The sequence below is a fragment of the Octodon degus genome, unplaced genomic scaffold (genome assembly GCF_000260255.1).
Source record: "Octodon degus isolate 3935 unplaced genomic scaffold, OctDeg1.0 scaffold00049, whole genome shotgun sequence".
NCBI classification, from domain to species: domain Eukaryota; kingdom Metazoa; phylum Chordata; class Mammalia; order Rodentia; family Octodontidae; genus Octodon; species Octodon degus.
In genome coordinates this window covers 13,092,488-13,119,976 of record NW_004524625.1, presented here as the reverse complement: position 1 = coordinate 13,119,976, position 27,489 = coordinate 13,092,488, and the positions used below count along the sequence as shown (strand labels likewise).

General features: G+C 45.5%; 1 protein-coding gene and 1 pseudogene across 2 annotated transcripts in view; one reads left to right on the top strand and one right to left on the bottom strand.

The window, feature by feature from the left end:
- Positions 1–14,925, top strand: part of Me3 (malic enzyme 3) — a 167,545-nt gene extending 152,620 nt beyond the window's left edge. For both annotated transcript variants that reach the window (XM_004632571.3, XM_023716686.1), the window contains exons 8-14: positions 5,797–5,894; positions 6,136–6,249; positions 7,880–7,985; positions 8,551–8,693; positions 9,601–9,774; positions 13,163–13,261; positions 14,689–14,925. In XM_004632571.3, coding sequence (XP_004632628.1) covers positions 5,797–5,894; positions 6,136–6,249; positions 7,880–7,985; positions 8,551–8,693; positions 9,601–9,774; positions 13,163–13,261; positions 14,689–14,850 — 896 coding nt within the window. In that variant the 3' untranslated portion in view covers positions 14,851–14,925. The remainder of the gene's footprint in view (positions 1–5,796; positions 5,895–6,135; positions 6,250–7,879; positions 7,986–8,550; positions 8,694–9,600; positions 9,775–13,162; positions 13,262–14,688) is intronic.
- A 6,209-nt stretch (positions 14,926–21,134) lies between these two features.
- LOC101582988 lies at positions 21,135–24,557 on the bottom strand (annotated as a pseudogene).
- Between the last annotated feature and the right edge of the window lie 2,932 nt (positions 24,558–27,489).

The following is a 27,489-nucleotide window of genomic DNA, read 5'->3' as shown; positions in this document are numbered from 1 at the left end:
TGTGTGTGTGTGTGTGTGTGTGTGTGTGTGTAGTTTCTTTTGAGCACAATGCAGTGCTGATTCTGGCTATGTTATAACCTGACTTTATTCAGGTTGGATTAAAAAAATCAACAAGAGAAAAGTAAGGTGGTTAATGATGTCTGTGGAAAGTACAGGGGATTACGTAGGCAGAGCCTTGAAGCACACAAGTATGAACCAGACGGCCTGCGGGGGGCACTGCAGACGATGCTGGTGCGGTCAGAAGTCATGAAGCTGCAGATAGGCTGACGTCATGGCCCGTGTTTAGGTGGGCCCCAGAGCCTCCTAGGCTCGTGGTGGAACTTTTCCAGAGGTAGCTGGATCTAGAGAGTGTGACGCTGGAATTGATACAGTCCATGGATCAAAGGCACCGGGATTATGGGTGTGAGTGCTACCCACCCTAAGCAGCCTGGATGAAAGGGACAGAAAGCACTGCGGCCGTCCCTTGCTGGCTGCACAGCCTTCTGCCCGCCATGCATGGTTTCTCCTCTGTGGCGCCCCTTTGCCATGCCACCCCACCTAGGAGCCAGCCAATTAGGGACCAAAACCTCTACAGATTGTGAGTCAAATAAGCCTTTACTCTGTTAACTCTGGGAGTTGGGTGCTTTGTCCTAGTAAGGAGAAAAGTAACTAAGACAGTTGGAAATGGCCAATACTTTTCTATACATAAACAAAAAGTATTTCAAAATGTCTCCCCAATGGGACCAGGGAGATTTCTCAGTAGAATAAGAGCTTGCCTGGCAAGTGCAAAGGCCTGAGTTCAATCCCCAGTTCCACCAAAAAATAAATAAATAAATAAATTTTTCCCCAATAATCATCACATCTACAATTATTTAATGACGTTTTTCTTTCCAAACATAAATGAACCTCATCTATTTAATTACCTATGGTACCCTCAGGATCCAGAGTCTGGTTTGTAATTTATATTTAATAAATAAATGAATGCAACAATCTCCAAGGATCTCAGACTACCAGTGGTCATAGTTATTTGTTCTCAAGCCTCTTTAAAAAAAAAAATTTAAAAATCATTTATTTATTTGGTACAAGGTCTTGCTACACAGTTTGCACTCATAGTGATCTTCCTGTCTCAGCCTCCCCAGGATTACAGGCATGGGCCACCATGCCAGCACAACGTGTGGCACTGGGGCTCGACCCTAGGTCCTTGTGCTTGCCAGGCAGGTGCTTCGACCACTAACCTAACTCCCCAGCCCTTCCCAAGCCTTTGTAAACAGGGTGTTCCTGATGGCAGGGACTGTCTTAGATCCATCTCTGTGTTTCTCAGTGCCTCCCGTGTCCTGTCACCTGGTAGGTCTTCAGTAAATGTACACTGAATACTTTGGGGAAAAGTGTTCGGCGAAAGCAAGCCACCCACAGGGAAAGTTCCAGTGATTCTCAGACCTACCTCTGGGCCCCCCTGCCCCTAGAGCAGTCCCTCCAGGCCACAGCTCTGTGAAGACAGGAGAGCCTGCACCCCATGTGCTAGGCAGTATGCTCTGTGTAGAGCGCTGCCACCAGCTGTGGACTGCAGGGGACAGGTACTCATTAGCTTCGAATGAACACTGGGCTCCTTATCTCAATCCACCACAGAGCCTTCACACAGGCACAAATCCAGCCCACAGCCCGAAAGAAGGCCCCACCCTGGAGCAGCAAAAGCAAGCCACCCACAGACTGCAAACAACACAGAAAATTCACTCACAACTCCACCCTGTAGCCATTAGCTCTTTGTAGTTCTTTCTGGATTCTGTGTTTCACTATAATTAAAATTCTAGTGTATATATATATATATATGGTACTGTTTAAAATTCTCTTCTTTCCAACAAACTCAGTGAAGCAAAGGTTAGTGGTTAAGAGCACAGGTCTTGGGGCCAGATTTGGAAGAAAGGAAGGAAGGAAGGAAGGGAGGGAGGAAGGAAGGAAGGAGAAGGAAGGGAGGGAGGGAGGGAGGGAGGGAGGGAGAGAGAGAGAGAGAGAGAGAGAGAGAGAGAGAGAGAGAGAGAGAAAAGAAGGAAAGGAAAGGAAAGTTCTACTGAGTATTTATACTTATTCTTTAGTTAGCTGTTTAGGTTAGTTCCAGTTATCTACATTACAAATAACACTATCATACATGTCCTACTATATATATTTCTGGGTTTTCTATAGATTTACAGAAGTAGAAATATGAGCTCAACATTTATGAGCAGAAACATTTATTCCCTTGGTCTGTATTAGAAAAGAGTTTTTTAAAAATTGTAGGGCTTTAAAATGCAAAATGTGCTAGAAGTTTTTATTTTCACCACTCTCTTACTAACCTTCGATCACATCATTTAACTCAGACAAATGGACAATCCGTAAGTATTCTCACTTTCGTTTCCTTTTCTTCAGCCGTCCCAGAGTCTTAACGTTGCCAAACATGGTTATGTTTTTGTTTAGGATGCTCTGTACCAGGCTGGATCTGTGTGATCTGGGTGGATGGTGAAAACTAATATTAAAAATTTTACATTGTGTATTAAAGAATTGAAAATCAGGAAGAAAAAAAAAAAGAACATGCAAGAGAATCTGCTGCTAACCCTGAGGCGGGGCGGAAGGGAGAGGGAGGGCGGCTGCGCGCAGGTCCTGCGCTCTGGAGTGTACACCAGCAAGCAGATCTCCAAGTAATGGGAAAACTGTCAACTCCATGGCACTGCTGCGAAAGTCCAGGGCTGTGGGATCACCCGATTTAGCCAAAGCAAAGCTCAGTACACTCTGTTGAGTGTCAATATTAAATAAGTCACTATTTTACAGTCCTTATGCTAATACTGTATAACATGCAGAATTCTTTCGAAGTTACTCGCTGTTTACCTAGAAATCTGGTTTCACTAAACGTCATGCATTTTATCTGGCAATGCTAGAAGATTAAGGTGATTTGGAAAAAGAAATTCCTCGCCCCTCCTCTAGACATCCGCGTTCCCTGGAATGCCCCCTACTGCAGGAGCCCAATATCGAGCCAGGTGGCAAAGTCCAGCAGAGTAAAGACGTGTGAATTTGCTGTTAGGAAACCACCACCCCGCCGGCGCTGGGTAATTACACCCAGCTCGCCCTTTCGACTGTTTAGCGTCCCTGTGTCTCATCCTACTTCCAGGCCACAAAAACATGTGTTCTCACTTTCTCCCCAAAACAGGGAGAGCCAAAGCTCCAACAGTCATCTTATTCATTTCTGGAAGATAATCACACTATTCACCGCTGAGCAGGAATAATAACTTTTTTTTCGGTAATTAGGACAGGGTCTATGGGGTCTACAGAGTCTCACTACCTAGGTCGGACTCGTAGTGATCTTCCTGTTTTCAGCCTCCCAAGTGCTGAGATCATAGGCGCGGGCCACTGCGCCCGGTCTCAGTCGCAGGCTCAGCACGCCCAGCGAGCAGGGCCGCCCGGCACGCCACGCCGGGGATCAAACCCCGGCCCCTGCGCCCTGCCTAAGCCGGCACTTTAGTCTGCCGAGCTATCAGGCCGGCCCAGTAACTGTTAAAATTAAATTATGGCTACATCTAAAAATTTTGTGACTCAAAGACTGAAGGGTAGAATTAACTTCCAACAAACTTACCTAAAATAAAAAGGGAAGGAAAGGAGAGAAAACAACCAACTGCCGTATACCGGTCTACGTGATCATATAATGATCAAGGAAGAGATATGATGGTGACTACAGTGCTCGTGTCCTTAGGCAGTCATAAAAGCATAGCCAATAACTATAAATTTCTCCTTTAACGCCCTAGCCCATGTTTTCTTGTCCTCAGACTTTAATGCCTGAAGGTTCTGAATGTTCAGTTGTCCCAACGCTCTGTAGTTGCATTAACGTTCACTAGTGTTTACTATTGAGAATAGAAGTACTAAGACACACACCAGAGAATCCCCGTATGCTCAGAGACACTCCTTCCTGTCCTCAATCTCCACTTGGTCCTGCAGACCACTCACAGTGACCGTAATAGCAGTCCTCCTCTTTGCCTAGTGGTTTAGTGGCATGAGCAGTCCCAAAAGGCCAAGTGGCAGTCTCAGCTTCCAGTTCATGAGAAGCAATTATGAATCTAAATGGAAGAATTTCTCTCTTGGGAACTAAAACTTCTAATCCTGAATGGCACAAAGTTGAAGATTCAGGAAGTGGAAAGACTGCAAGTGGATTCTTAAATTAATAGATGAGAAAAACACTCCCAGGTCAGACCCATATGTTCTGGCCATGGGAAAAGGGATATAACACATTGCTTGCTAACTCCCATCCCATGGTACATCTTACAAGAATTGTCTGCACGGGTGTTGCCTCAACTCAAGTGGTTCTTCCCCCTCCTAAGCCAGCTGGCCATTCTACTGATCTATCAGGCCAGCTGCACACAGTGAAGACCAGTGAATTGTGGGTCACAAGCATTTTGCTGCGCTTCTTCTACTGTGAAATAAGTTCCTTGATTAGAAGGCTTGTTGTCTGTAATATAGCAAAATAGTGAGCAGGAATTCCAAACACCCGCAGAGGATGCCGTCGGCAGAAGCGTTATGAACAAGGAGAGAACTCCATGTCCAGAGTATCTATTCCAAGTGAAGACAGTTCTCTTTCTTGTCTAAGATAGAAGGTTAATGACCTGCCACAAAGCAGACAGTCCCTCCAGCCAGTGCTCCCTCCAGCCAACGGTTCCACGTCAGAAGCTCAGCATTAGTTACCCGGCAGTATCAGGAGCAGGTCACCACTGTGAGGGGTCGGGCACAACCTCTACCCTTTCCAACATGGCTACTCTGTAGAGAACGCCATGAGGCAAACCCCAAGCATCTGACAATGAGCTGACTGTCTAACAAGCGTTTTATCCACTTGGTGATTGATGCGCCGCTCTCATTCTGTCCTCTGGTGAGCTTTCTTGTGGGGCACAAACATCTTCACACTCTACATCGATTCCAAGAGGCTCCTCCACACATCACCCCTTTTGCCTCCTCATCACCGTTCTTAGACATTTGCTCCTTCCACTTCCTGGTCATTCAGCTAAACCACTGATGTGAATCAGTGTCCACCTGGACATTGCAAAGCAAACACCAGAACCTCCCGCCGAGGCCCTGTCCACAGGCCTTCATCATTGTCCTTTAGAGCTACCTGCTGTTGGAGCTATGAAGTTGCCACCCTATGCTTTTCGCTGATAGGAGCATATCATTTGAGCCATCCTGTGAGCCAAGCCCACGGTTTTCTCCTTGGTCAGCTTGTCTACAGAGTTCTCACTGAGCCTTAGATGTGGGCTGAGGAGGACAAAGCCACATACTGGGGCTCACACAAGTTTATACTGTCTACCAGTGATGTGCTCATGCCTCTCCTGCACACATGCAAGCCATTCGATGTTGGTTTGTACTGTCACATACACCTGACCTTATCACACGAGTGGCTCAGGACACACGGTTGCCAAAGGTCTCACGGCAAGGGTATGCACTCATTTTTAAATATGTCTTTATCCATTTACCTCGAAAGAAATCACTTTATAGGTCTCACACTTCTTTCCGGATCCTATTACATTATGCTAGTTTTGTCATCTCATTTATGAGTGATGACAGCAGCAGCCTCTGGACTTCTGGTCCTCTCCCCCAAAAACAACAAGATCTGGTCCTCAGCAGTGGACTGTTAGCTACAAAGGAGGGTATGACTTGCTCTACCCTGGATGCCTCCAGGCTGAACCTTCATAACAGCTGAGCAAATCTGCCTCTTCCTCCACAGGTCCCGGGTCAGGGACACTCGCCAACGGTCTCCTCGGGGGTGGGGGCTGGTGGCCAGCCAGACACCGATCATGGTTCGCTCTGTTGCAGGCACAGCCTCTGTTGCTGTGGCAGGGATCCTTGCCGCTCTGCGAATCACCAAGAACAAGCTTTCCAGTCACGTGTTTGTTTTCCAAGGCGCAGGGGAGGTAAGTGCCATTAGGGCTCATTGCCCTGCACAGGGAAGTATCTGAAAGGGAAGCCTTTGGGACTTCTGAGAAGGGGAAGCTGCGCTCGAGGTTCCCGAACCTCAACATTTGAGTCTCTCAAGGCAAGGACTTAACTGGGCCTCCTGGGAACGGTGACAGTGGGGGAAGGAGCAAGGGCTCATTTGGCGGAGGACTCTGACACCTGCCCTGTGTCTAAGCCTCTCTTCATCACACTCCTCAGGCAGCCATGGGCATCGCCCATCTCCTTGTCATGGCCCTAGAGAAAGAAGGCGTGCCCAAGGCAGAGGCCACGAAGAAAATCTGGATGGTGGATTCCAAGGGGCTAATCGTCAAGGTACTGTCATTCTGAAGTCCTCACGGTTTCCTGACACCTACAGCTACCAGGAACTAGACTGAAAGAGCTCTCTAAGGGGCAAAGTGCTTAGATAGAAAAAAGGAGAATGTTCGCGGTAATGGCCTAAAGTCCAAAGCAAAAGATTCCTCCTGAAGTAGCTTTAATTGCTTTTATCCAAATGTTCTGCATATGTGTGTGCGCCCCTTCCAGCCTTATTTCCCATCACCTCTGGCCCGAACCTCCAGCCATATGGAATCAAAGTTCCCCAAAGCCACATGTTCTTTCTGTGTGCGCCTTCGCACCCTTTGTTCTTCTGCCTGCAATGCTCTTGTCCTCTTCTCAACCTTTAACCCCATCCCTGCTTCCTCCTTATGTCCAACTGAGCTCAAATAGTACTCCCCCCAGGTATTTTCTCAGAGCACATAGGTGTCACTGCAGGCCTCATCCGTATTCCTGTGGGCCTCACCCCGCCCCATCTGCACCTCCAGCTTTGCAGAACAGGTGAGCTTTCACTTGTCCATTTCCTCGCTAGACTATCTAGTCTTGATGCCTGGCAGGTGGTGAATATGTAATTAATAAAGGAGTGAAGGAATGAATGAGGGAGAAACAACTCAGATTCTGACTAGAACATGAGGGATACAACGCATGGCCTTCTCTCGGGGCTTCATTCAGAGATTCACCCTTTAATTCCCAGAATTCCATAAACATGGAATGTCAGTGAGAAATGGCAGACAACAGAGCCGAGAATGGGGTGACTGGTCAAGAATACAGATACCCTCAGAGAAACTGGCCTTGCCGTCGATCCATGTAAATCCAGATCACTGAGGTAGGAACATAGGCCCAGTGATTCCTCTTCCTTACCCTCATGTCACTCCACAGCACAATCCAGCCAGAAGTACAAGCTGCCGATGCCTGCCACCCTTCCTTCCTGCTCATTTGTCATGTCACTTTGCTGGCCCTGTGGAACTCATCCCTACCCAAGGGATGTCAAAGCTAACATCCTTCTGTTGGTTCTCATGAGACCAGTTGGTCCAAAGGAATGGTTAGGGTCCTTTACCAGCACTCCTTCCTCCTGTCACCCACAGAAGTCTATTGGAAGAAACAGAAGGAACCTGAAGCTGGCCTGGCACCTCTGGCTTCTATCCTGAAGCTCAGTTTACTATCACTCACAGGTCCTGGTAAATTGCATTCGCGGTATCTTACCCCTAGATGACCCAAGCTCCATCCCTCAGCGGGAGCTGAGGCGGGATGCCTTGGAAGCAGAGGCTTCAGTCAGACTCAGGTGCTTCCTGAGAGCATTTCCATCCTTGCCGGGAAGCTGTGGCCCACTCAGCTCAGAGAAATGCTTAATGGATTTTTTCCTGTGTGGTTTGGGTTACAAAGAACACACACACACACACACACACACACACACACGCATGCACACACACACACACACACACACACACACTGACATTTCACCTCAGGCTCTACTAAGAAACCTGCTCAAGAAGATAGGCCTCAAAGATTCTGAAAGCCCACACCAAACTATGAGGCTGAGCAAGCACTGCTCTCAGACGTTTCCAACACATCCGGGTCCCTGTCCAACACGAGCTGGCTCCACTGCTTCACGAGCTTTCTTTTCTTCCAGGGAAGGAGCCACCTCAACCAAGAAAAGGAGATGTTTGCCCAAGACCACCCTGAAGTGAGCTCTCTGGAGGAGGTGGTGAGGCTAGTGAAGCCCACCGCCATCATAGGTAGGAGGAGGAAGAGCAGCCACTTCCCAGTTAACTCTTGATTTACAGATGGAGGGACTCGGGCTGAATCGGGAGACATAAGGAGCTCAGGGGAGCGCAGCTCTACCCCCTACCCCATATCTAATTTAATGCCACTTTTGCTAAGTGGTTACTATATAAAAAACAGAAATAAATAAGGCACTAGTGTTGAGGCTAGGAATGCAGTAGGCAGCACAGGACTGGTCTCTAACCAAGACAAGATGAGGTGAGGCCTTCTCCCTCCAAGCCAGGAGCCCATCTTTCCCAGTGACAGAGGAGAGGTCCATTGTCATTAGCAATGCCCAGGAATGTCTTCATGGTGCATCTAACAGGCAGGGAGATGCAGACCAGTGACCCTTAGGGATGAACAGGAGGTCTCAAGAAGCTCCAGCTGAAAGACCCCTCTCCTTTCTGCTGCCTTTGTCCCTGTGACAGACACAATCCTCCAGACTCCTGTGTCTTTTGTGGTGCAGTCAGCTTGCCTGGAGGAAGAATGGGTTGTTTATAAAGAGTAGGTACCCCCGCTACCCCCACCTTCTCCCTGTAGGTGTCGCCGCCATCGCAGGAGCCTTCACGGAGCAGATTCTGAGGGACATGGCCTCCTTCCACGAGCGCCCTATCATCTTTGCCCTGAGCAACCCCACCAGCAAGGCCGAGTGCACAGCTGAGAGGTGCTACCAGGTCACAGAGGTCAGCAGGGAGTTCTCCCTTCCCCCAGCTGAGAGGATGTGGTAAAAATAACTATGAGTAATCATCAGGTGAAAAACTTCCTATCATCATGAACAAACTGAGTTCAGAGAGCTGATGTAACTTGCCTAAGTTTACAGAGGTGATACAGAAGAGAGCTGGCCTTGAACCCATGTCCCACTCCAGAACACAAAGCCTCACCATGATGCTATTCTGCTGAGGGTTTCCCTTACATAACATAAATCTTTGACTCTTAAAGATGAGGGGGCTAGAGAGATAACTCAGTGGACTAAGCGCCTGCTTTGGCAAACACAGGGACTAGGGTTCAATCTCCGGTCCTGCTTACTGAGCCAGCCACCGAGTCTGGGCATGGTGGTGCACACCTATAATCCCAGTGCAGGTGAGGTTGAAAACAGGAGAATTAGGGCCAGGGAGATAGCTTAGTAGAATAAGTGCCTGCCTGGCAAGTGCAAGGTCCTGAGTTCAATCCCTGGTACCCCTCCAAAAAAAAGATAAATAAATAATGACAACAAGAGAATCACTACAAGTCCGAGCTGCATAGTAAGACCCTGTACAAAAAATACATTTAAAAAAAAAAGAAAAAGACTCGAGGCCACTTGATATATGCTGTATCCTGGACAGCCTTCTAGGTGACAGGTGTAAAAAGAGACTATGACCTCCACCACCTTTCAGTGGCTTGTTGGCTCTCAGGTAATGGGGGGGGGCCAGGAGCCTTTGTAGAGGGGGGCTGATGGTGACCTTTTGGGTAAAATAAACAAATACACTTGAGTGCTGGCCACACTCCAGCACAGTCCCGGGCATTCGGGAGAGGATAAAGGAGGCTACAACACTTGGGAGACGAGACAGCCACCCAAGCCATCTCCGTCCATGGTTTTCTTCCTGCCTGCAGGGTCGAGGGATCTTTGCCAGCGGAAGTCCTTTCAAGAGCGTGACTCTGGAAGATGGAAAGACATTTATTCCCGGGCAGGGCAACAATGCCTACGTATTCCCCGGAGTAGCACTGGGCGTCATCGCTGGGGGAGTCCGGCACATCCCAGATGAGATCTTCCTCCTGACAGCAGAGGTATCATGGTCATTGTTTCCTGAACGCTTCCAGTAGGGCCTCTGGGTCAATATCAAGTCTGCGCTAGGCCCAAAATCTCTCGCTTCTTCTATCCTCCTACCTGCTCCTAGACCTGGCAATGAGCTTGAACCTCAGGCATCTTTCAAGATCGTCTTGGGCCTTGACTTGCTCTCTAATAATGCCCAGAGTTTCAGGGGTGGGGAAGTGAGAAGCAGTTAAGGGGAGGCAGTGTTAGCAGAAGGCACTGGCATGAAGGGCATATCCAGAAGCCCTCGCTGCCTCCTAGCAGTGCCACCTACAGACCTGGACACAGATACTATCAAAGCCACCTTTGGAGATAAAAGCCACAGATACCATCAAACACACCGTGGTCAGATCAGAGGGGAAACTGGCCACTTCATCAAGGTACCTGCTGCAAAGGAGCAAGTGAGGACAATGCCCACTTTCCCACTGCAAGCACCATTCGGGGGGTGGTGGGGATATAGTCGTTCCACGTGTCAGACTAGAAAAGCTCCTAGGAGAATTCTTTACTGGAAGAAAGGTTCATTCCATGAAAAAAAAAAAAAAAAAAACTTATCAAGACTGATAGCTCACACTCACAATCCTAGTTATTAATTCTGATTACAACAGTGATGACTTTATTGTTTACTAAGTGCTAGGCATGTGACATTTATTCTCACTTTGAAGAGCCCAAGACATAATATTGTGTCTTTTCAGAGGTTAGACTTATGAAAGTTATATACACATACTAAGTACATCTATGCCTGACTAGTTCCATTCATGGCCCCATGGCTCCTAAATTCTTCCTAGATTTCCTTCTCACCACAGCTCTGGTGAGTAGCCACCAAAACAAGCCTTGGGAGCAGCTTCCACACAGGCCTGTCCCACCCTGCTACAGATTAGGAATTGTCCCGTGCCCTAGGGCCCTTCTTCTGTCTGATCTTTGAGTGTTGGCTCCACAAGGCCATGGAAATAGTGTCTCCTAAATCTTTCAGGCCACGCCCTGACCTGTGCATACCAGCTACAGCTTTGTGTCGTAGCCCTCTGTCCCTGTAATCTGAGCATTCTGTACTGTGTCCTCCCCTTGTTACAGGGCAGGTTCATGTCCTATGGCTTTGGACAGAGCTGCTTGAAACTCCCATGGGTGGGAAGAGTCACTTCTTGCTCTGAGTCTACCCAGAGGCAAATTTCCTTGTTGCACAAAGGCAAGGTTGGTTGAACCCTTCCATGTGACCACATAACACTCAGTCTGGGTGCTGCGGGACACTTTGGCTCCATCACTTCATGCCCAGTGCCCATCAGTAGCACAGCCACCTCTTCTCAACCTGCTTATTACATACATGCTATCAGCAGGATAAGGCCCTTCCCTTTTAGAAGCTGAAAGTCTGACCTTCAAAGATCTGACAAATTTTATTTCTGAAAATGTGCTTTTAGTTGAGACATTTTAAATTGAGCTTAAACTGTTATGGAAAATTAATACAGGTTTTATGAAACTGACATGCACTGCCTTATTCTACCGTAACAACCATGTAATGTAGCTATAGCTTTTATCTCTGTGTTATAGACCAGGAAAGTGAAACAGTTGCCCAAGAACTTGCCCAAGATCTCCAGGAAGTGAGCCGCGGCACCAGCAGGCCCCAAGCAACCTGTCTCCACACTGAGCAGGAGCCAGTGCCCGCCGCTCAAAGTGGCCTCACATGCCACGATCTTCCTCGTCACAGGATAAGCTTTCTAGAAGCAGGGCTAGCCACGGAAATCCCACTTCTCTCTAATCCATCTATCTTCTATACCTCCACAAAGAGAATCCTTCAAAACACTGATCAGGTCAAGTCTATCCTAGTTCCAGATCTTTCCGTGGCTCCTGGAGTTCATAAGATAACACGCAAACTTCTTCCCATAGTTCCAGTGGAAGGCAGTGTACGGCAGGCCCTCCTTCTCTCCCCACCTCACTTTTAGCCGCTCCCTACCATCGCTATACCCAATACTGTCTTCAACATCACACCCATGCTTTTTCTCACCTCACAGCATTTGTGTGTAATTCATAATTTCATGCATTCCCCTTTTTAAGTAATTCATACTCTGTCCATTGGCTGTCTGCGTAGGACACCTCTTCTGTCCATTGGCTGTCTACATAGGACACCTCTTCTGTCCATTGGCTGTCTGCTTAGGACACCTCTTCTGTCCATTGGCTGTCTGCTTAGGACACCTCTTCTGTCCACTGGCTGTCTGCTTAGGACACCTCTTCTGTCCACTGGCTGTCTGCTTAGGACACCTCTTCTGTCCACTGGCTGTCTGCGTAGGACACCTCTTCTGTCCATTGGCTGTCTGCGTAGGACACCTCTTCTGTCCATTGGCTGTCTGCTTAGGACACCTCTTCTGTAAGCTTTTCCTCACTTGGCAGATGAGGCCTGCCTTGCTCTGTTCCCTGGCCCAGTGGTGAGGAGCCTGTGGCATGCATGCAGCAGCGGACTACTTGTACCGCTGAAAGCTCCGGAAAGCTCACCATGCCTGCCCGAGCCCCTTCCACTGTCTTCCCCCACAATAAGTGTCGTAATTGTTCATGTGCCCTGGCAGCAGCCTCGAAGGTGGACAGAACCAAGACTTTCCAGCGCGGATCCCCGGTGCTGTGCACAGCACAAAGCCCAGCACATTGTCCAGTTCCGTGAATGTTTGACTGAATAAAGAGGGGTGAGGGTGTGCGGAGGCCGAGCAGGGGAGGCCTACTCGCCTAACAGCTGCAAACTTGGAGTGGAGACAGCTCCACTCGCCCTGCCACTTCTGGGGCAAGGAGCCCTCAGAGAGCAGCAATGGCTTCTCTCCATTTTAATCTGGACACTAGACGATCAGGTGGGGACAGACTGAGAGCCTCCGCCTCTGAGAGGCTGATCTGCAGGGCTGGCCGTGCACCAACACGGAGACAGGAGAGAAGGCCGGTGGAATACTATTGTGTCCTCTGTTTGCGGGAGGATAGGCCTTCCTCAGTGTGGGCCCATGGCAAGAAGGAAGAGCTCAGGGAGCCCTGAACAAAGAAATAATACTGTTTGGATGAGCACCCAAGACAGGACCAAGCATGGGGAGGAGACCGGGACCCAGGAAGTAAGGAATGCAGATCCCAGCTGGGTGTGGTAGCATATGCCTTACAATCCCAAAACTCAGGAACCGGATTCAGGAGGATGACCGTGAGTTCAAGACCAGCCTGGGCTACCAAGTGAGTTCAAGGCCAGCCAGAACTGCACAGCAAAACCCTTTCTCAAGAAAAGACAAAAATAAAAACTCCAGCATTTGACCACCTGGGCAGAACTGGACAAGGCTCCAGGGTAGTAGCTTGGCTTAGTTCTGGAAAGTCAGAAACTTAGTGTGTTCTTCTTGGTTCTCTCCCTTTCTCTAGCAAATTGCCCAGGAGGTCTCTGAGCTGCATCTGTCTCAGGGGAGACTGTACCCACCTCTCAGCACCATCCAGGATGTGTCTCTGAGAATCGCCATCAAAGTAAGAGGCATCCTACCCTATAGATGGGTAGTGGGGCTCAACTATTGTTCTCTATCTTTTGAGGGATAAGGGGATGATAGAGGTTGAGTGATAAACTCCAGCCTACAGCCTGAGCCCCCAAGTCCCAGCCAGTGCTAAGAGAGCTCCTGATTTACTCTCAAGCAGAAAGCAGAAAGGTCACCAAAGCTATAGTGTCCTAGATTAGAATACAGGAGGGATTTTTAATGAATCTTACCATCCACTATTAAGAAATGTTAGATTGCATTGCACTGTGCATATAGCTCAGGCTTTGAAGTCCCAGCTCTGCTGGTAAGTTGAGGACTGGCCCTGTACTAACCATGTTCCCGAGCCTCAGTTTCCTCTTTTCCAAATGGGCCAGTTCCCAGTCTCCCAGAGTCCTGGAAATGGCTTTAAAAGAACAGTGAGAAAACTCCACACCCAATGCCTGCCCATTCAGAGTGGACACTCACTGTCCTCCTTTCTGTCAGAATGGCTGGGCCTCAGGAGTGTTCAGGGGACTGAGCAGAGATGATGGGTTTTCACAGAATCTGAGCATGTTGCTCTCCCAAATTGTAACTGCTAAAGTTGAATAATGGTTAGCTAAGGCGTATTATCCTATTATTCATATTCCCGTATGTTTTTCTCTAATATCTTCTTTTAAATAACTTCATAAATGCATTGCGCAGTAGTGCACAGTAGCACACACTCCCCATGAGAGGTCCAGCAGATGACCCAGAATCAGCCCTAAATTCCAGCAGCCTGGCTCACAGGCCAGCTCTGAGCTCTCCAGCCTCCTTCTTTTGCCATATTTATGCTTAGGTTCTCCAAAGTCAAATCTAATGCCCAGAGAACAGTTCCAACAATGCTCATCTAATTCAACCTGCACCCAGGAAGGAATACAAAATTAGATTGGTTGGTTGGTTGGTTGGTTGGTTGGTTGGTTGGTTGGTTGGTTGGTTTGTGACAGGGTCTTTCTGGGTAGTCCAGGCTGGCCTCAAACTCATGGCAGCCCTCTTGCTTTAGCCTCCCTAGTTCTGGGATTACAGGGATGGCTAACAAAATTACAGATTGCCCATTTTTACCTGTTATCTAAGTTTATTCCCACACCAGAGAAAGTTATCATTACCCTCCCTTTACAGATGAGGAAACTGAGGCTCAGCAAGCATGTTGTCATGGCAGGGTACCCACAAGCAATTAGAAGTAGCCAGAATTTAGGCTGGGCCTCTTGGCCCTGGCCCAATATTCATTCCATAACATCAAAACTGCCTGTCCAGATGGAAGGCTTAAGCCTCCTCTCCATGGCTTCAGGGTCCACTGCTCATGAAAGGAATATGCCTGGTTCTTCCTCTGTCCCACAAGCCATACAAGGGCCTGTAGGTGGGATTTTCCTTAGGTCCAGTTCCTCAGCCAAACACTTTTTTTCTTAGGTCCTTGACTATGCGTACAAACACAACCTGGCCTCCTACTACCCAGAGCCCAAGGACAAGGAAGCTTTTGTACGATCCTTGGTCTACACGCCAGACTATGACTCCTTCACACTGGACAGCTACAGTTGGCCCAAGGAAGCCATGAATGTTCAAACAATCTGATGTGGTCTCAGGGGCTGTGTGGGGCCGGATAAAGCCCGGAATAATGCCTACCATATAAATGGATTCCAAAATGGTGGTCGTTGTCCCTGTGTTTTCTTTCCCATGAGCACTATGGGTGCGGGGAGATGCTGAGGCATACAGCGAATGAGATCCTTAGTCCTGAAAACCCTGGGAGATCACTTTCCTGTCTCTTTTCTGAATTCCTTCCCAAGCACTTCTTCATCCATTGGTTGCCAACTATTGTCTAGACTTTGTGGAAAATACAGAATCCTGCCTGGCTTCCTAACAAGATTGGACATAATTCATTTTGCCATAAAATAAAGAATGTGGGAGGAGGGTAGAAATGTGCAAAGGTCAAGGTTGCTCAAAGAGAGAAGATCATTCCTGCCAGGATATGAGAAGACTCGTGGGGAGCGGTATACCCTGGGCTCCAAGGGTGAAAGATGGGTGGAAGTCCTGGAGAGACAAGGAATGTGGGCACAGCCACTAGCCAGAAAATACGGCCCACCCATGACAGAATGCAATCCCAGTCAGAGGAATGTGAGGGCTGAGTAGACTGGAGGCCACTCACTAGCCAGGAATGGTCACTGCCCTGTGGGTTGTAGCACTCTACAGCATTCTTTTTGTTTCTTGCTGAAAGGAAAGCCAGAAAAACATGGGTGGGGAGGTCCAGCAGGACAAAGAGTGAAGAGGAAGAGAAGCAGTGAGGGAGAGAACCACAGGGAGGGTCTAAGAAAGACTCATTCTGTTTTCCTGGATCTGAGAGACATTCTCTTCTGCCCTACACACTTTATAAAGCAACTGAGCAGCCCCGAGCAGATGTTACCTCAGTCGGTACCCAGCACGTCTTAGACCAAGTTCAGCATTTGTTTCTCTCATGCTCAACAAAGCACAGACCACAAGGCACAGGGATGAAAAAAGAGCTAAGGCCTGCAGGGAAGGCAGCTTCAAATGTCTAATTTCTTTCATTAATCACCTTTAGAGATCTATTGTTGCTGCCACCAGTGTCACAATCCCCCTACCCACAAGGAGTCAGCCATACTTGATCACCTCGACAAGCCAATTGGACTATCGGACTTCTAGAAGAGTAGATATCGGAGCCCTCACTCACCTCCTCCTTGGATTTTTATCTTCTAACATCTTATTCTTTGATCTGGTGCTCAGCCAACAATATCCTGATAGAGTATCTCCCCTCTGTGAGGCTTGGACTGACAGAGATGCATAAGCTTTTGAGAGGAGGGTTTTAAGAGTGAAGCTGGAGGGCTGGCCAGATGGCTCAGGGGACTAAAGCATCTGCTTAGGCAGAATGCAGAAGCCAGAGTTCAATCCCTGGTGTGCTGTGCCAGCCCCACCTGCAGGGCTCGTTGAGAGGGCGATTGACACTGGGCGTGGCAGCGCGCACCTGTAATCCCAGCACTTGGGAGACTGAAAACAGGAGGATCACTACAAGTCTGATCTATGTGCTGAGACCCTGTAGACCTTGTCCTAAATAGAAGGAGAAAAAAAAACAGTGAGGCTGGAATCCAATACCAGGGAGCTATTCACACTGTTGTCCTTCATTATGCACCATACCCCTGCAGCGGGTCATTATTTGTTCATTGTTTTTATTTTATTTTGTCCAAGGACTGATCTTAAAATGTATACAGAAATACAAATAAATAAGAACATCCCTTTTAAACAAAAAGAGCAAGTTGCACTATTCAATTTGAAAAACTTTCCTGATTTGTTATAATTATCAAGACTGTGGTCATATAAATAAAACATAATTGAGAGTTCACCAAAAAAATCCCTATATTCATAATAAATTGATTTTTCATCAAAACTTCTAAGATAATTTAATGTAGGAAAGAATAGTCTTTTTAAAAAAAAAGGTATGCTGAAAAAACTGTATGTTCATATGCAAAACACAAAATGAAATTTTATTTTTTACTTTTTTCTATTACAAAATCTTTTTATATGTTCTATTTTTTAAATTAATTTTATTGAGAAAGAAATAGCAACGAGATAGTTTCAAAACAGGTTAGGAGGATAGTTATAATAATTAACACATTGCATATTGTTGCTTCATAGTAGCTATTCATAGTACAAGATATAGACATGATATCTTGTCTAAACTATATTAGTACAAATTTTTCTTCAAGGACATTATGGAGCCACAGAGGAAAGTGATCAATGATGTAGAGTGTGCCTAAGGAGAGTCACATGGAGAGAAAACATTCTCTCAGGCTTTCACAGAGAGCAAATTGGTCAAGCAATGGCCGTGACTCCTCCTCATGGCTGACACTGACAAAGAATCTACAAAGTGCGGTACAGGGCTACAGGATAAACCCTGAGGGGACTTGACTGACCTTATCAGATACAAAAGTTACATTTGTTGTTATATAGGTCTTGCTTTATCTTGGTCTTAACCATCCAGCAGAAAAGTATAAACACGAGGTATAAAAAGTAAACCCATATTAATATGCTGAGCTGTAAAAGGCTCAAGGCAACAACTTCTGACATTGCCAGTTCTGCAGATAACCCACTACTATTAAGGACTACTGGACTATATTGGATTATTTTGCTGAATTTATGCATCTACAATATTTGAATGGCAGTGGAATACCCATCTCTGACAAAACTAAGCAAAAAGGGGATATAAATGAAGGATATAAATTTTTTCACCATTTTGTAGTGAAAAAATATGCACATATATGTATATATATATATATACAAAAAAATAGTTAGAATAGATATACAGCTACTTTCTCTTAGTTCAATGACAAAATGAAATTTTAAAAATCACTTAGACATCTCATACCATACACAAAAATTAACTCAAAATAAATCATAGGGCCTAAATGTAAAAAATAAAAAGTATAGATTTCTTGAAACAAAGTGGAAAAGCTTATGACTTATTTTGAGGAGAATTCTTAGATATTACTTTAAAAGCATGATTCATAAAATAAAAAAATCATACTTGATCAAAATCTAAAACTTTTCACTTTGAAGCATACCATTTTAAAAAGTGAGCAGCACACTGGGAGAAAATATTTGCAAATTACATAACTGATAAAGGCACATGTGCAATACAGAGAGAGAACCCCCACAATTCAGGGCCAATCCAGTTTCTTAAATGAACAAAATATGTGAATGGGTAATAAACATATGAAAATAGGTTTAACATCTTTTGATGAAAATTGAAATCATAATGGGATACCAGGTCACACTTACCAGAAAACTATCATTAAAAAGCTATGCGTTGATGAGGGTGTGCAGAAACTGAAACAGCTTTGTCTAGCGGATGTTATGTCCTAAGACTATTAAAATAATAATAAGGGCCGGCCTAATAGCTCAGCGGATTACAGGGCCAGGGGTTCAACCCCTGGGCCTGCGAGCCAGCCCCGCCCCCGGGGCCTGTTGAGACGGTAATTGAGACTGGGCGTGGTGGTGAGCCCCTGTAATCCCAGCTCTGGGAGGCTGTAAACAAGCGGATCACTATGAGTCGGATCTAGTAGTGAGACCCTGAACACCCTGTAGACCCTTCCCTAAAATGAAAAAATTAAAATATATATATACATATATATAAACATATACATATATATATATGTAATAGCTTGATCATTGCAGTGTCGATTTCTACTGGTCTATTGAAGGGAAGAGTTAATGCTTAAGGTTTTTTCTTCTTTTTAATTTTTTGACTAATTTTGCACGCCTAATCTGGTCATCTAAACAACTAATTTGAGGACCACAATACGCAGTGTAACAACCATTGTTGAACTCTCATCATCTTGTTTGTGAAATTCTACCATTTCTATTTTTTTTTTTAATTTTTATTCGAGAGAGAGAGAGAGAGAGAGAGAGAGAGAGAGAGAGAGAGAGAGCGCCAGGAAGCTGTCCCGCGGCCGGCCGCTCCCTTTCCCTCCCAGCTCCCCAGGCGCTCGCCCGCCCGCTTGCTCGCTGGCTCCTCCGCAGGCCCCGCGCTGCGCTGCGTGCGGCGGGAGCGCTCAGCTCTTTCCCGGGGGCGCAGCGCTCACGCACCCGCCGTTATGGGCACGGGGTCACAGCCACGTCCCTCTCTGCGAACCGCCGTGACTCAGGGAAGGCGCTTCACTCACGCGCACACCGCGCCCACCAGTGACTGATGCGGCAGTCCAAAGCCAGCCTCACCGTCTAAACCGCAAGCCTCTCCAGTCAGCCCATCTTCCAGACTCCCTGAGAGAGGCGGAAGCTCTGCCGCGACTCTCTCTAAGCATCCGCGTCTCCTGGGCATCCCACTTTTTTGGTCCTGTCAGGTGGTGTTCCCAGAGAAGACTCCTCAATGAATCTCAGAATAGGGGGCGGGGAGATGGCTCAGTGGAGTAAGAGGGAAGCGCAAGGGCCTGAGTTCAATTCCTGGTTCCACAAAACAAACAAATTTCCGAACGCGCATCTCATGTTCAGCCTCTGTTTGATGGAGAACCCAACTTAACCAGACAGGAAAAAAATACTAGAGCTCTGTCCACCTCGTCCTCGGTGCTTTCAGAGCTCGCATTCTCTGCACATGAACCTTGAAAAATTGGAATTTCAAAACTTTTTCCCATTTCTCTGTTGCTGCAGGGAGTGTCTTGAGCTCTTATGAACTATTACTTCCTACCAGAAGTAGAAGTCTGTAGACACAGACTTTCAAAATCCCACATGTATATATAGTAACTTTTTTCCCACCTTAATTGGGTTATGATCAGAGAAGTTGTTTTGAATTATTCAAATGTTTTAAAATTTGCCGAAATTAATTTGATCAAATGTGTGATCAAAAAAAGGGGTATGGATTTTCACACAGTTGGATACATTGTCCCTTAAATGTTAATGGGATCAAGCTGATTATTTTCCTTAAATCTACATCCTTACTGACTTTTGTCTGTTTGACTGGTTTCAGAAAGAGAGAGAATAAAATTTCCTGCAGGTACAGTAATCTTCTCAATCTTCCTCATAGTTTTATCCATATTTGCTTTATATATTTTTTGATCAGTATTAAGTGTCTAAGTTCAGAACTGCCAGAACTTCCAGTGAATTCAAGCTTTTTTTGGGGGGGGAGGGCCGGGGGGCAGAACCGGGGATTGAACTCAGGCCCTTATGCTTGCCCGGGAAGCGCTTACTCCACTGAGCCATCTCCCTGGCTCCAAATTCAAACTTCTAAACTTTATGCTGTAAGTGTCTTTATCTTTGCTTTACTTTTATTTTTTTATATTTGCTTCTATCTTACAACTACTTCTACTTCTGTATTTTCTTCTACCTTTTACTGATGCTAACACAGCCAGATGATCCTATAATTCTCTTAAGATTCTCTAGTGAAAAGAAACAGTTCACCGTTTGTGTGCGTAGCTGGTGCAGGGGAGCACGGGCACATTATTTCTCCCACAGAACTCTAGCGATTTATTCCAGACAGCTGGAAAATATGCTTCTATTAACGTTAAAGCACACTACAACTTCAGCAATTATCACGCATCCCGATATTAAATTTTAGATTTTAAAAACACATGATATTAAGCTTAATTAACTTATTAGTAGAAATCCACTCTTTTTTTGGTTGGAGAGACAAAAGAAAATATACTTGAAAGCAGTGGTAAGTGATTTCCAATATGGATGGAGAACAATTACAAGATTTTCAAAAATTGTGTAAATAAATACTGTTTTAGATACAAACCATCCCTACCTGTGCTAAGTTAGACACATCATCCTCCACAAGACAAAGGCAACATTTTTATTAGAAATATCTCCGAGCCTCCTCCCATTACATCTTTAGGATTTTACCTCTTTACATTGCCCCCCAAAATGTAAACACTAGCTGTAAAGCTTTGACATTAAACATTAAAAACATGAAACACATGTGCTCTGCATCAGAGATTCTATGTGAACTTTCGCTAAAAGTTGATCTCTCATACTTTTCCTAACAGCATGAGATTTATAGGAAGACATTAAATAACGATGCGACACTTAGTAAGAATCCAACAAAATCTGTGCAAACCTGATATACATCAGAACAAATGCTGGGTGTAAGAGTAAAGGGGAAGACAGATGACCACAAGGCTGTACTCACAATGCTTGAAATTATTTAAGAATAAACCACATCCTCAAGTGTTTAAGTAACATGTCTGGAGTGCTCTTTATAGTTCTTGGGAGTTTCATTCCATACAACTACTACTAGTTGTACTATAAATAAACAACTATCATGCTGGTTCACTAGACTTACTTACTAAGCCAGAGTGTTGGTTAACGTGCACGATAACTTAGGCCATCTCGATTCCCACTGCCAGAGCCATGCAGCCTCATACAGCCAAGTATTGCTGAATGCAACCGTTGGTTCTCTGACCAGTGGAGTCCCTGAAGCACAGCCACATTTTGAGTGACATTTTTCTAAGTACAAAACTTTCTTACTGCTAAAAGCTCCACAGTGCTTTTGTCTGATAAACCACACAGCATCCTCATTTTTCATGGCACTTTCGATTAAGGGCAACAAGCCCTGGACTTCTCCCAAGACCCCTAATATAATGAACAGCAATACGACGAACAGGATCTCCACAAAACTTAATGTGTACAAGATTCAGTCATCAACAATATGGGTGGTGATGAGCCATCATCCGAAGGCCAACCCAGAGCCTGAGCGCCTTCTTCCTCCACAAGAGCAGGGTCATAGCTTGCCTCACAGGCTCTTACTATTGTAGTGACTCCATATTTCTTAAGTTCCTCAATAAATCTGTTTAAGGTTGCCCTGGTTGGGTTGTATGTAATAAGAAATCACATGTTCCTGAATGTGACTTCTACAGGAACTAGGCAATTCCTTGGAGCTGTGTTAATCTAGCTTAAAAAGTTAGGAGGAGGAGCCGGGGAGACGGCTCAGTGGAATAAGCGCTTCCCTGGCAAGCACAAGGGACTGAGTTCAATCCCTAGTTCTGAAAAAAAAAAAAAAAAAAAAAAAGTCATGAGGAAAAAGCTGAAAATTTTGGGAACACGATAATACCAAGAAATGGGAATTCCCACTGGCGTACTCCCAGTGAAAATCTCAGAGCTTCGAATATGATGTTGGAAGTGGTAGGAAATGAAAGGAACCTCCTCCCAAGTGGTAGCGGCTATTTATTCACACTGAGTCACTGGAAAGGAAGTGTGTGTAGGTTTGCCTCATCCAGCCACAACTCTCACAAAATGCTCGGATGACTTCCCTTCCGGGCCTACATTTCTTGCTTTTGTGGGGTCTTCCCGCTGTGGTAGCAACGACTCCCCACAGTTCACTTGTCCTCATCAAGGCCAGGCTGTGCCTGGCAGTAACCTCCAAGAGCCCTCGGAAACTCTGTAGATGTGTGACCAAGAATACCACAAAAAGCAATGAATTGACTCATGAAAGACTGTGGCCTACTCATACAGTCTGTCCTGTGGATGCGACACGGGCTGTGGCTGCAGCCCCAGGAGTCACAGTAGTGGGTGTCGCAGAGAGGCAGCAGGGACAACGCGGAGACTGCAGGACATCAAAATCTACCTTCTCAGGGCAGCTGTGAGAAGACTCTTGGCAAGCTAACGAGCATGCGCTTCCCAGGCGACCGCGCCTCACAAGCCCTGCCTTTTACATCCTTAGTTCATAAGCCACTATCCACCAGTGGTGCTCTGGTGCACGCAGAGCCACTGAGCGGCCGAAGGCGGGGTGCCCGCCCCCCACCCTACAGACGTCCTCGAGGTCAGTGAGCGCCAACCTGTGCCTAACTGGGAGGCGCTGGAAAGGATTTTCTCTCCTCCCTCAGGGAAGAAGGGCTGCGGAGGGGCTGAGGCGAAGGGGGCCGGGCTGAGGCGAAGGATGGTGGGCCAAACCCAAGGCGAGGTTCCAAAGGTCGTGTGTCTTCCTGCTCCATGATTTAGTGCTCTTTTAGAAACCTTATAATGTTTGGCCTTTTTTTTTTTTTTAATCCCATAACAAACTGTCTTTTAGGTATTTTCCTCCCCTAACGTCCTACCTTTCTTCTTGTGTTTTGGAAGTTTGTAACTATGACTTACAGTTCGTTAGCATAAAATATAGGTTAAAAACACTGTTCTAACTTGAAATGGCTTTATGTAAATTTAATACAACAACTCTATGAGTAAGATGCGATTATGAGTCTGCCGTCTCAATTTTAAAAACCAACCCACATTTTCTAATGACTGTTAGAATTTTCTAATATGTTTGGACTTGGTTTCCTGGTCTGAGTATCCTTCATGACAATAAAATTCTATGCCTCCCTTCTTTCCTCTTTTTTCCATACATTTCATTATATCTTATTCTTCTTCTTTCTTTCCTTCTTTAATAATTCACCCTGATAGGCGCTGATGAGCGAAGTAGAAAGTTGGGCAGAAGGTGAGCATGTGAAGGCAGTAGCCCGGGATCCCGGATCCTGCGGGCTGAGGAGAGGGCATTTAATCAGTTGGGTAGGGTAGCACCAGGCGCAAGCTGCTAGAGCCAAGGAGAGGAAGGAGCACACGTACAGAAGGACAGCGGAGAGTACATGAGGTCTCCTAGGACTGCATTAAAGATAATGAGAATTAAATTTCTTCTGGTCAGAGGCAAGAGTGAAATATGAAAAGTGGAGTAGTAGAACTTCGGATTGCAATGGGTGGTATCAGTGTGAACTCATCATTTGAATTATAGATTGTAATGGAAATGCAGGGAGTGTGGGGGGGGTGTGGGTGTGGGTGTGTGTGTGTGTGTGTGTGAGAGAGAGAGAGAGAGAGAGAGAGAGAGAGAGAGAGAGAGAATTCCCTAGCTTCATCTACAAGGAACAAAGAGACCCTGAAGCGGCGACAGTCCCATAACAGGAAGCCCAGTAAGTGCAAGATCACGGCCTCCAACACAGTTTGCCATTAACGGGAGACTGGAGGGCTGTCTGGAGACAACGGCTGGTTCCAGAGCTGGGCGTGGAAAGCAGAAGAGGAAGCTGGAACGCCCTGTTAGGACAGCACAAAGGGCCGCAGGGTGCAGGCGGGTGAGGCTGTGGAGGCAGAGAGACAAGCGTGATGCGGCATTCTGGACGCTCGCTTGAGGCGCAGAGAGGACATGCAGGGAAAAGTGAAATCGGAATAAAGCATGAAATTTAGTTGATAGTTAAGTACCCGTGTTGGTTCCTTACTTGTGACTAAGGTTTCACAATAACAGGGAAAGCAAGGTAAATAGTATTATAAGGAATCTCCCTTCACACCATGGCTACTTTTCTGATAATCTAAAAGAGAAAACAAAAGCTAGCTAGAAGGGCCCCCACTGGCCGCTTTTCTATGTAAAAATGATAGGAATGTGTTATAATCTAGTGGAAAAACAAATCCATGCGTACATACTGATATAAATAGCTGGAAGAAACAATGCTTTGCCTTACAGACAACTAAATAAATATAGCAGGAGGAGTGTAATCATAAAAATCTGCAGTTAGCAGTTATGACAATTATTCATTTAGCAAAGAAACCTCAGTAGATGCCAAAACAAGTGGACAAAAATCAATGTGGGGTGGGATACGTCCCTACCACAAAAAAAGTCTAATGATTAATGAATGAAACAAATAATTTACACTAGAGAAATTTAGTACATGGCATCTTATGCAAAGTGAAAATGACCAATTTTTATGGCTTGGATCACAAATGCCCCTCAAAAGGCTCATGTGCTCAGAGGTAGGGCTGCCTGAAAGGACTCACCTCGTGGCAAAGCTAGTGTCGGCAGCGCACTTCTCCACTGGGGGGTTCATAATGGGGCGTGCTGTTAGCAGGCGGGTCCTGGTGGGGACGACACGGGACGCCGAGAGCATCACCTGCAAGGGCAGGTTCTCGCTGCCGCCTCTGCCATTCCTTCTGGCCCTTCCTGGCTCTCTGCTTCCTGGCTGCCATGAGGTAAGCAGCCCTCCCCCACCACATCATTAGGCCAAAATGTGTCCACCTTGGACTTGGTCAACAATAGACTGCAGCCTCTAAAACCAGGAGCTATAGTAACTTTTTGACCTTTAAAGTTGTGTGTGTTAGGTGTTTGTTCCCTTCCATTAAAAGCTAACCCCAGGAAAAAGTGTGGACCACCTGGGAGAGATGTTACATAAACTGTAACCTCTCATGTGTGAGATCCCTGCCAAAAAATCAATTACTGTAAATTAATGAGGAAAAATAAGACAAATCTTAATGGAAAGACTGTAATCTCCTTGTAGTCTTTGAGGATGTCATTCATGAAATTCAAGGATAGACTAAGGAATGGTTCCAGTGGAAGGAGATAAAGGAATGATATCTACTAAATGTTAATGCATGACCATTTTGCTTATAAAGACATTTTTGGAACAATTGGTAAAATCTGAATGGAGTCTTTGGGCTATTTGATAGTAACGAATCAGTGGTAGTAAAAAGTCAGCTCACTTTCTCATTTTGATGCTTTATGTTGTGGTTTGATAGCATATATCAGATACCCGCTCTCACCTAGTCCCTGGAGGCTAGGCTAGTTCGGTGTGGCGGCACATGTCTGTCATCCCGGTACTCAGGAGGTTGAGGCAACATAATCACTTGAGCTCAAGATTTTGTGGCCAGCCTCAGCAACACAGCAAAAGGTCTCAAAAAGAAAAACATTTCTTTCTTTTCTCCTTCCCCTCATCTCAGCTGCTCCTTCCCTTTGAACAGTCTCCTTCCTTTCACAGTGCCTGTTGTGTCTTTCAGAGTTCATTTACTCTTCTGGGTCCTTACACTGTCTCAGTTACTCTTCTCTCCTTGCTGGGACAAATACCCGACACTCAAAATGAAGGAAGGAAAGGTTTATTCAGCTCACAGTTACTGGAGGGTTCAGTCCATATTCAGCTGGCTCCAGGGCAGAGCAGCACAGAGCAGAAAGCAGCCTTTCAGGGCAGAAGCAAAGAGCAAGAGCACAGGGGCGGGGGAGCAGCCGGAGCAGCTGGCTTCTCTTCCCTCCTTACATGGAAATGCAAATCACCTGCCCCAGGGCAGGGGCAGCATCCACACCCACAGTGATCAATCACGAGCTCCAGAAGCTGCCGCAAGCCTGCAAGAGGCCTTGCGGGGACACACAGGCACAAACCATAAGGAGACAATATGATGTTTAGAAAGAAGGCTGGGAAAAAAAAAAATATATATATATACACACACACACACACACACACACACACACACATGCAAGATAGCTTGGATAATTGTACTGCTGATTTCTACTTGTCTATCGAAAGAAACAGATAATGCTTAAAATTTTTGTCTTCTTTTCCAGTTTTTTTTACCATTTTTTGACAAATTTTGCATATCTGTATCTGGTACTCTGAACAACTATATTTGAAGACAACAATAATTTATATAACAACCATTATTGAATTCCTATCATTATGCTTAGCAAAATTCTATATCATTTCAAATGTGTTTTTTTTTTTTGCTATGCTTTATTCTTTTTTTAAAAAAAAATTATACAGTTGAACGTACATTAATAGAATTTATCCTATTTGGAAAAGAGAGGAAAAGAGGTAAATATTATGATTAGTAAAACCTCAGAAACCTTTTGGACTATATCAAAGACTTATCATTTCACTGGAAGCACTAACAAAAAAAAGATATTGGAATAAATATTAGAGCAATTCTCAAATTTAGTAAATGACACAAATCTATAGATTTATAAACTAGGACACAATAATTCTAAATATGTATGCATCAAGCAAAAGAGCATGCATTAATCATAATTTGGAGTATTAAAAAGAAAAATAGGGACCGGGGAGATAGCTCAGGGGACCAGGGAGATAGCTCAGTAGAATGAGCACTTCCCTGGCAAGCACAAGGTCCTGAGTTTAATCCCTGGTTCTGCAAAAAAAAAAAAAAGAAAGAAAAAGAAAAGAAAAATAGTTCAGACCAGTTATAGCTGAAGACTCCAACACTCCTATTTATTTATTTATTTATTTAGTGGAACCAGGGATTGAACTCAGGCCCTTGCATTTGCCATGGAAGCGCTTATTCCACTAAGCCATCTCCCCGGTCCACATTCCTCTTTATTAATTGATGAAACAAAGCCATATTAAGGTTAGCCTAGATATAAAAGACCTAAGCAACCAACTTGATTTAATTAACTAACATGGAATACACTATTCAATAGAATACATATTTTCAAATACACATGGAACCTGCAGGAAGGTATTCAGTTTGTTTAAATTTTTTAAAACTTACAATCATACAGAGTATATCCTCAGATAATAGAATTAGGCTAGAAATCAAAAACAATGAATTATGTAAAATCTCTAAAAATTTGAATAGTTTCTATAAAATGTCCAAAATATTTGAGTAATTTCTGTAAAAATGAAATTATCATTATTTGTAGATGACATAATACTTTACATAGAAGACCCTAAAAACTCCACCAAGAGACTTATAGATTTAGTAACCAAATTCAGTAGCAAAGCAGGATACAAAATCAACACTCAGGGCTGGAGAGGATGGCTCAGTAGAATAAGCGCTTGCCTGGCAAGCACGAGGGCCTGAGTTCAATCCCCGGTTCCGCCCCCCCCAAAAAAAATCAGGAGCTTCCTGCTACCCTGCGCCGGCGGGACCAGTCCCAGCCCAGTCACAGCGTGGGCCGGACCCTCTCCCATCCCCTCGGGCCACCCCACACCACTCTGCCCTACGTCCCCACCCCTCCCGACGAGTAGGAATTGATGCCGA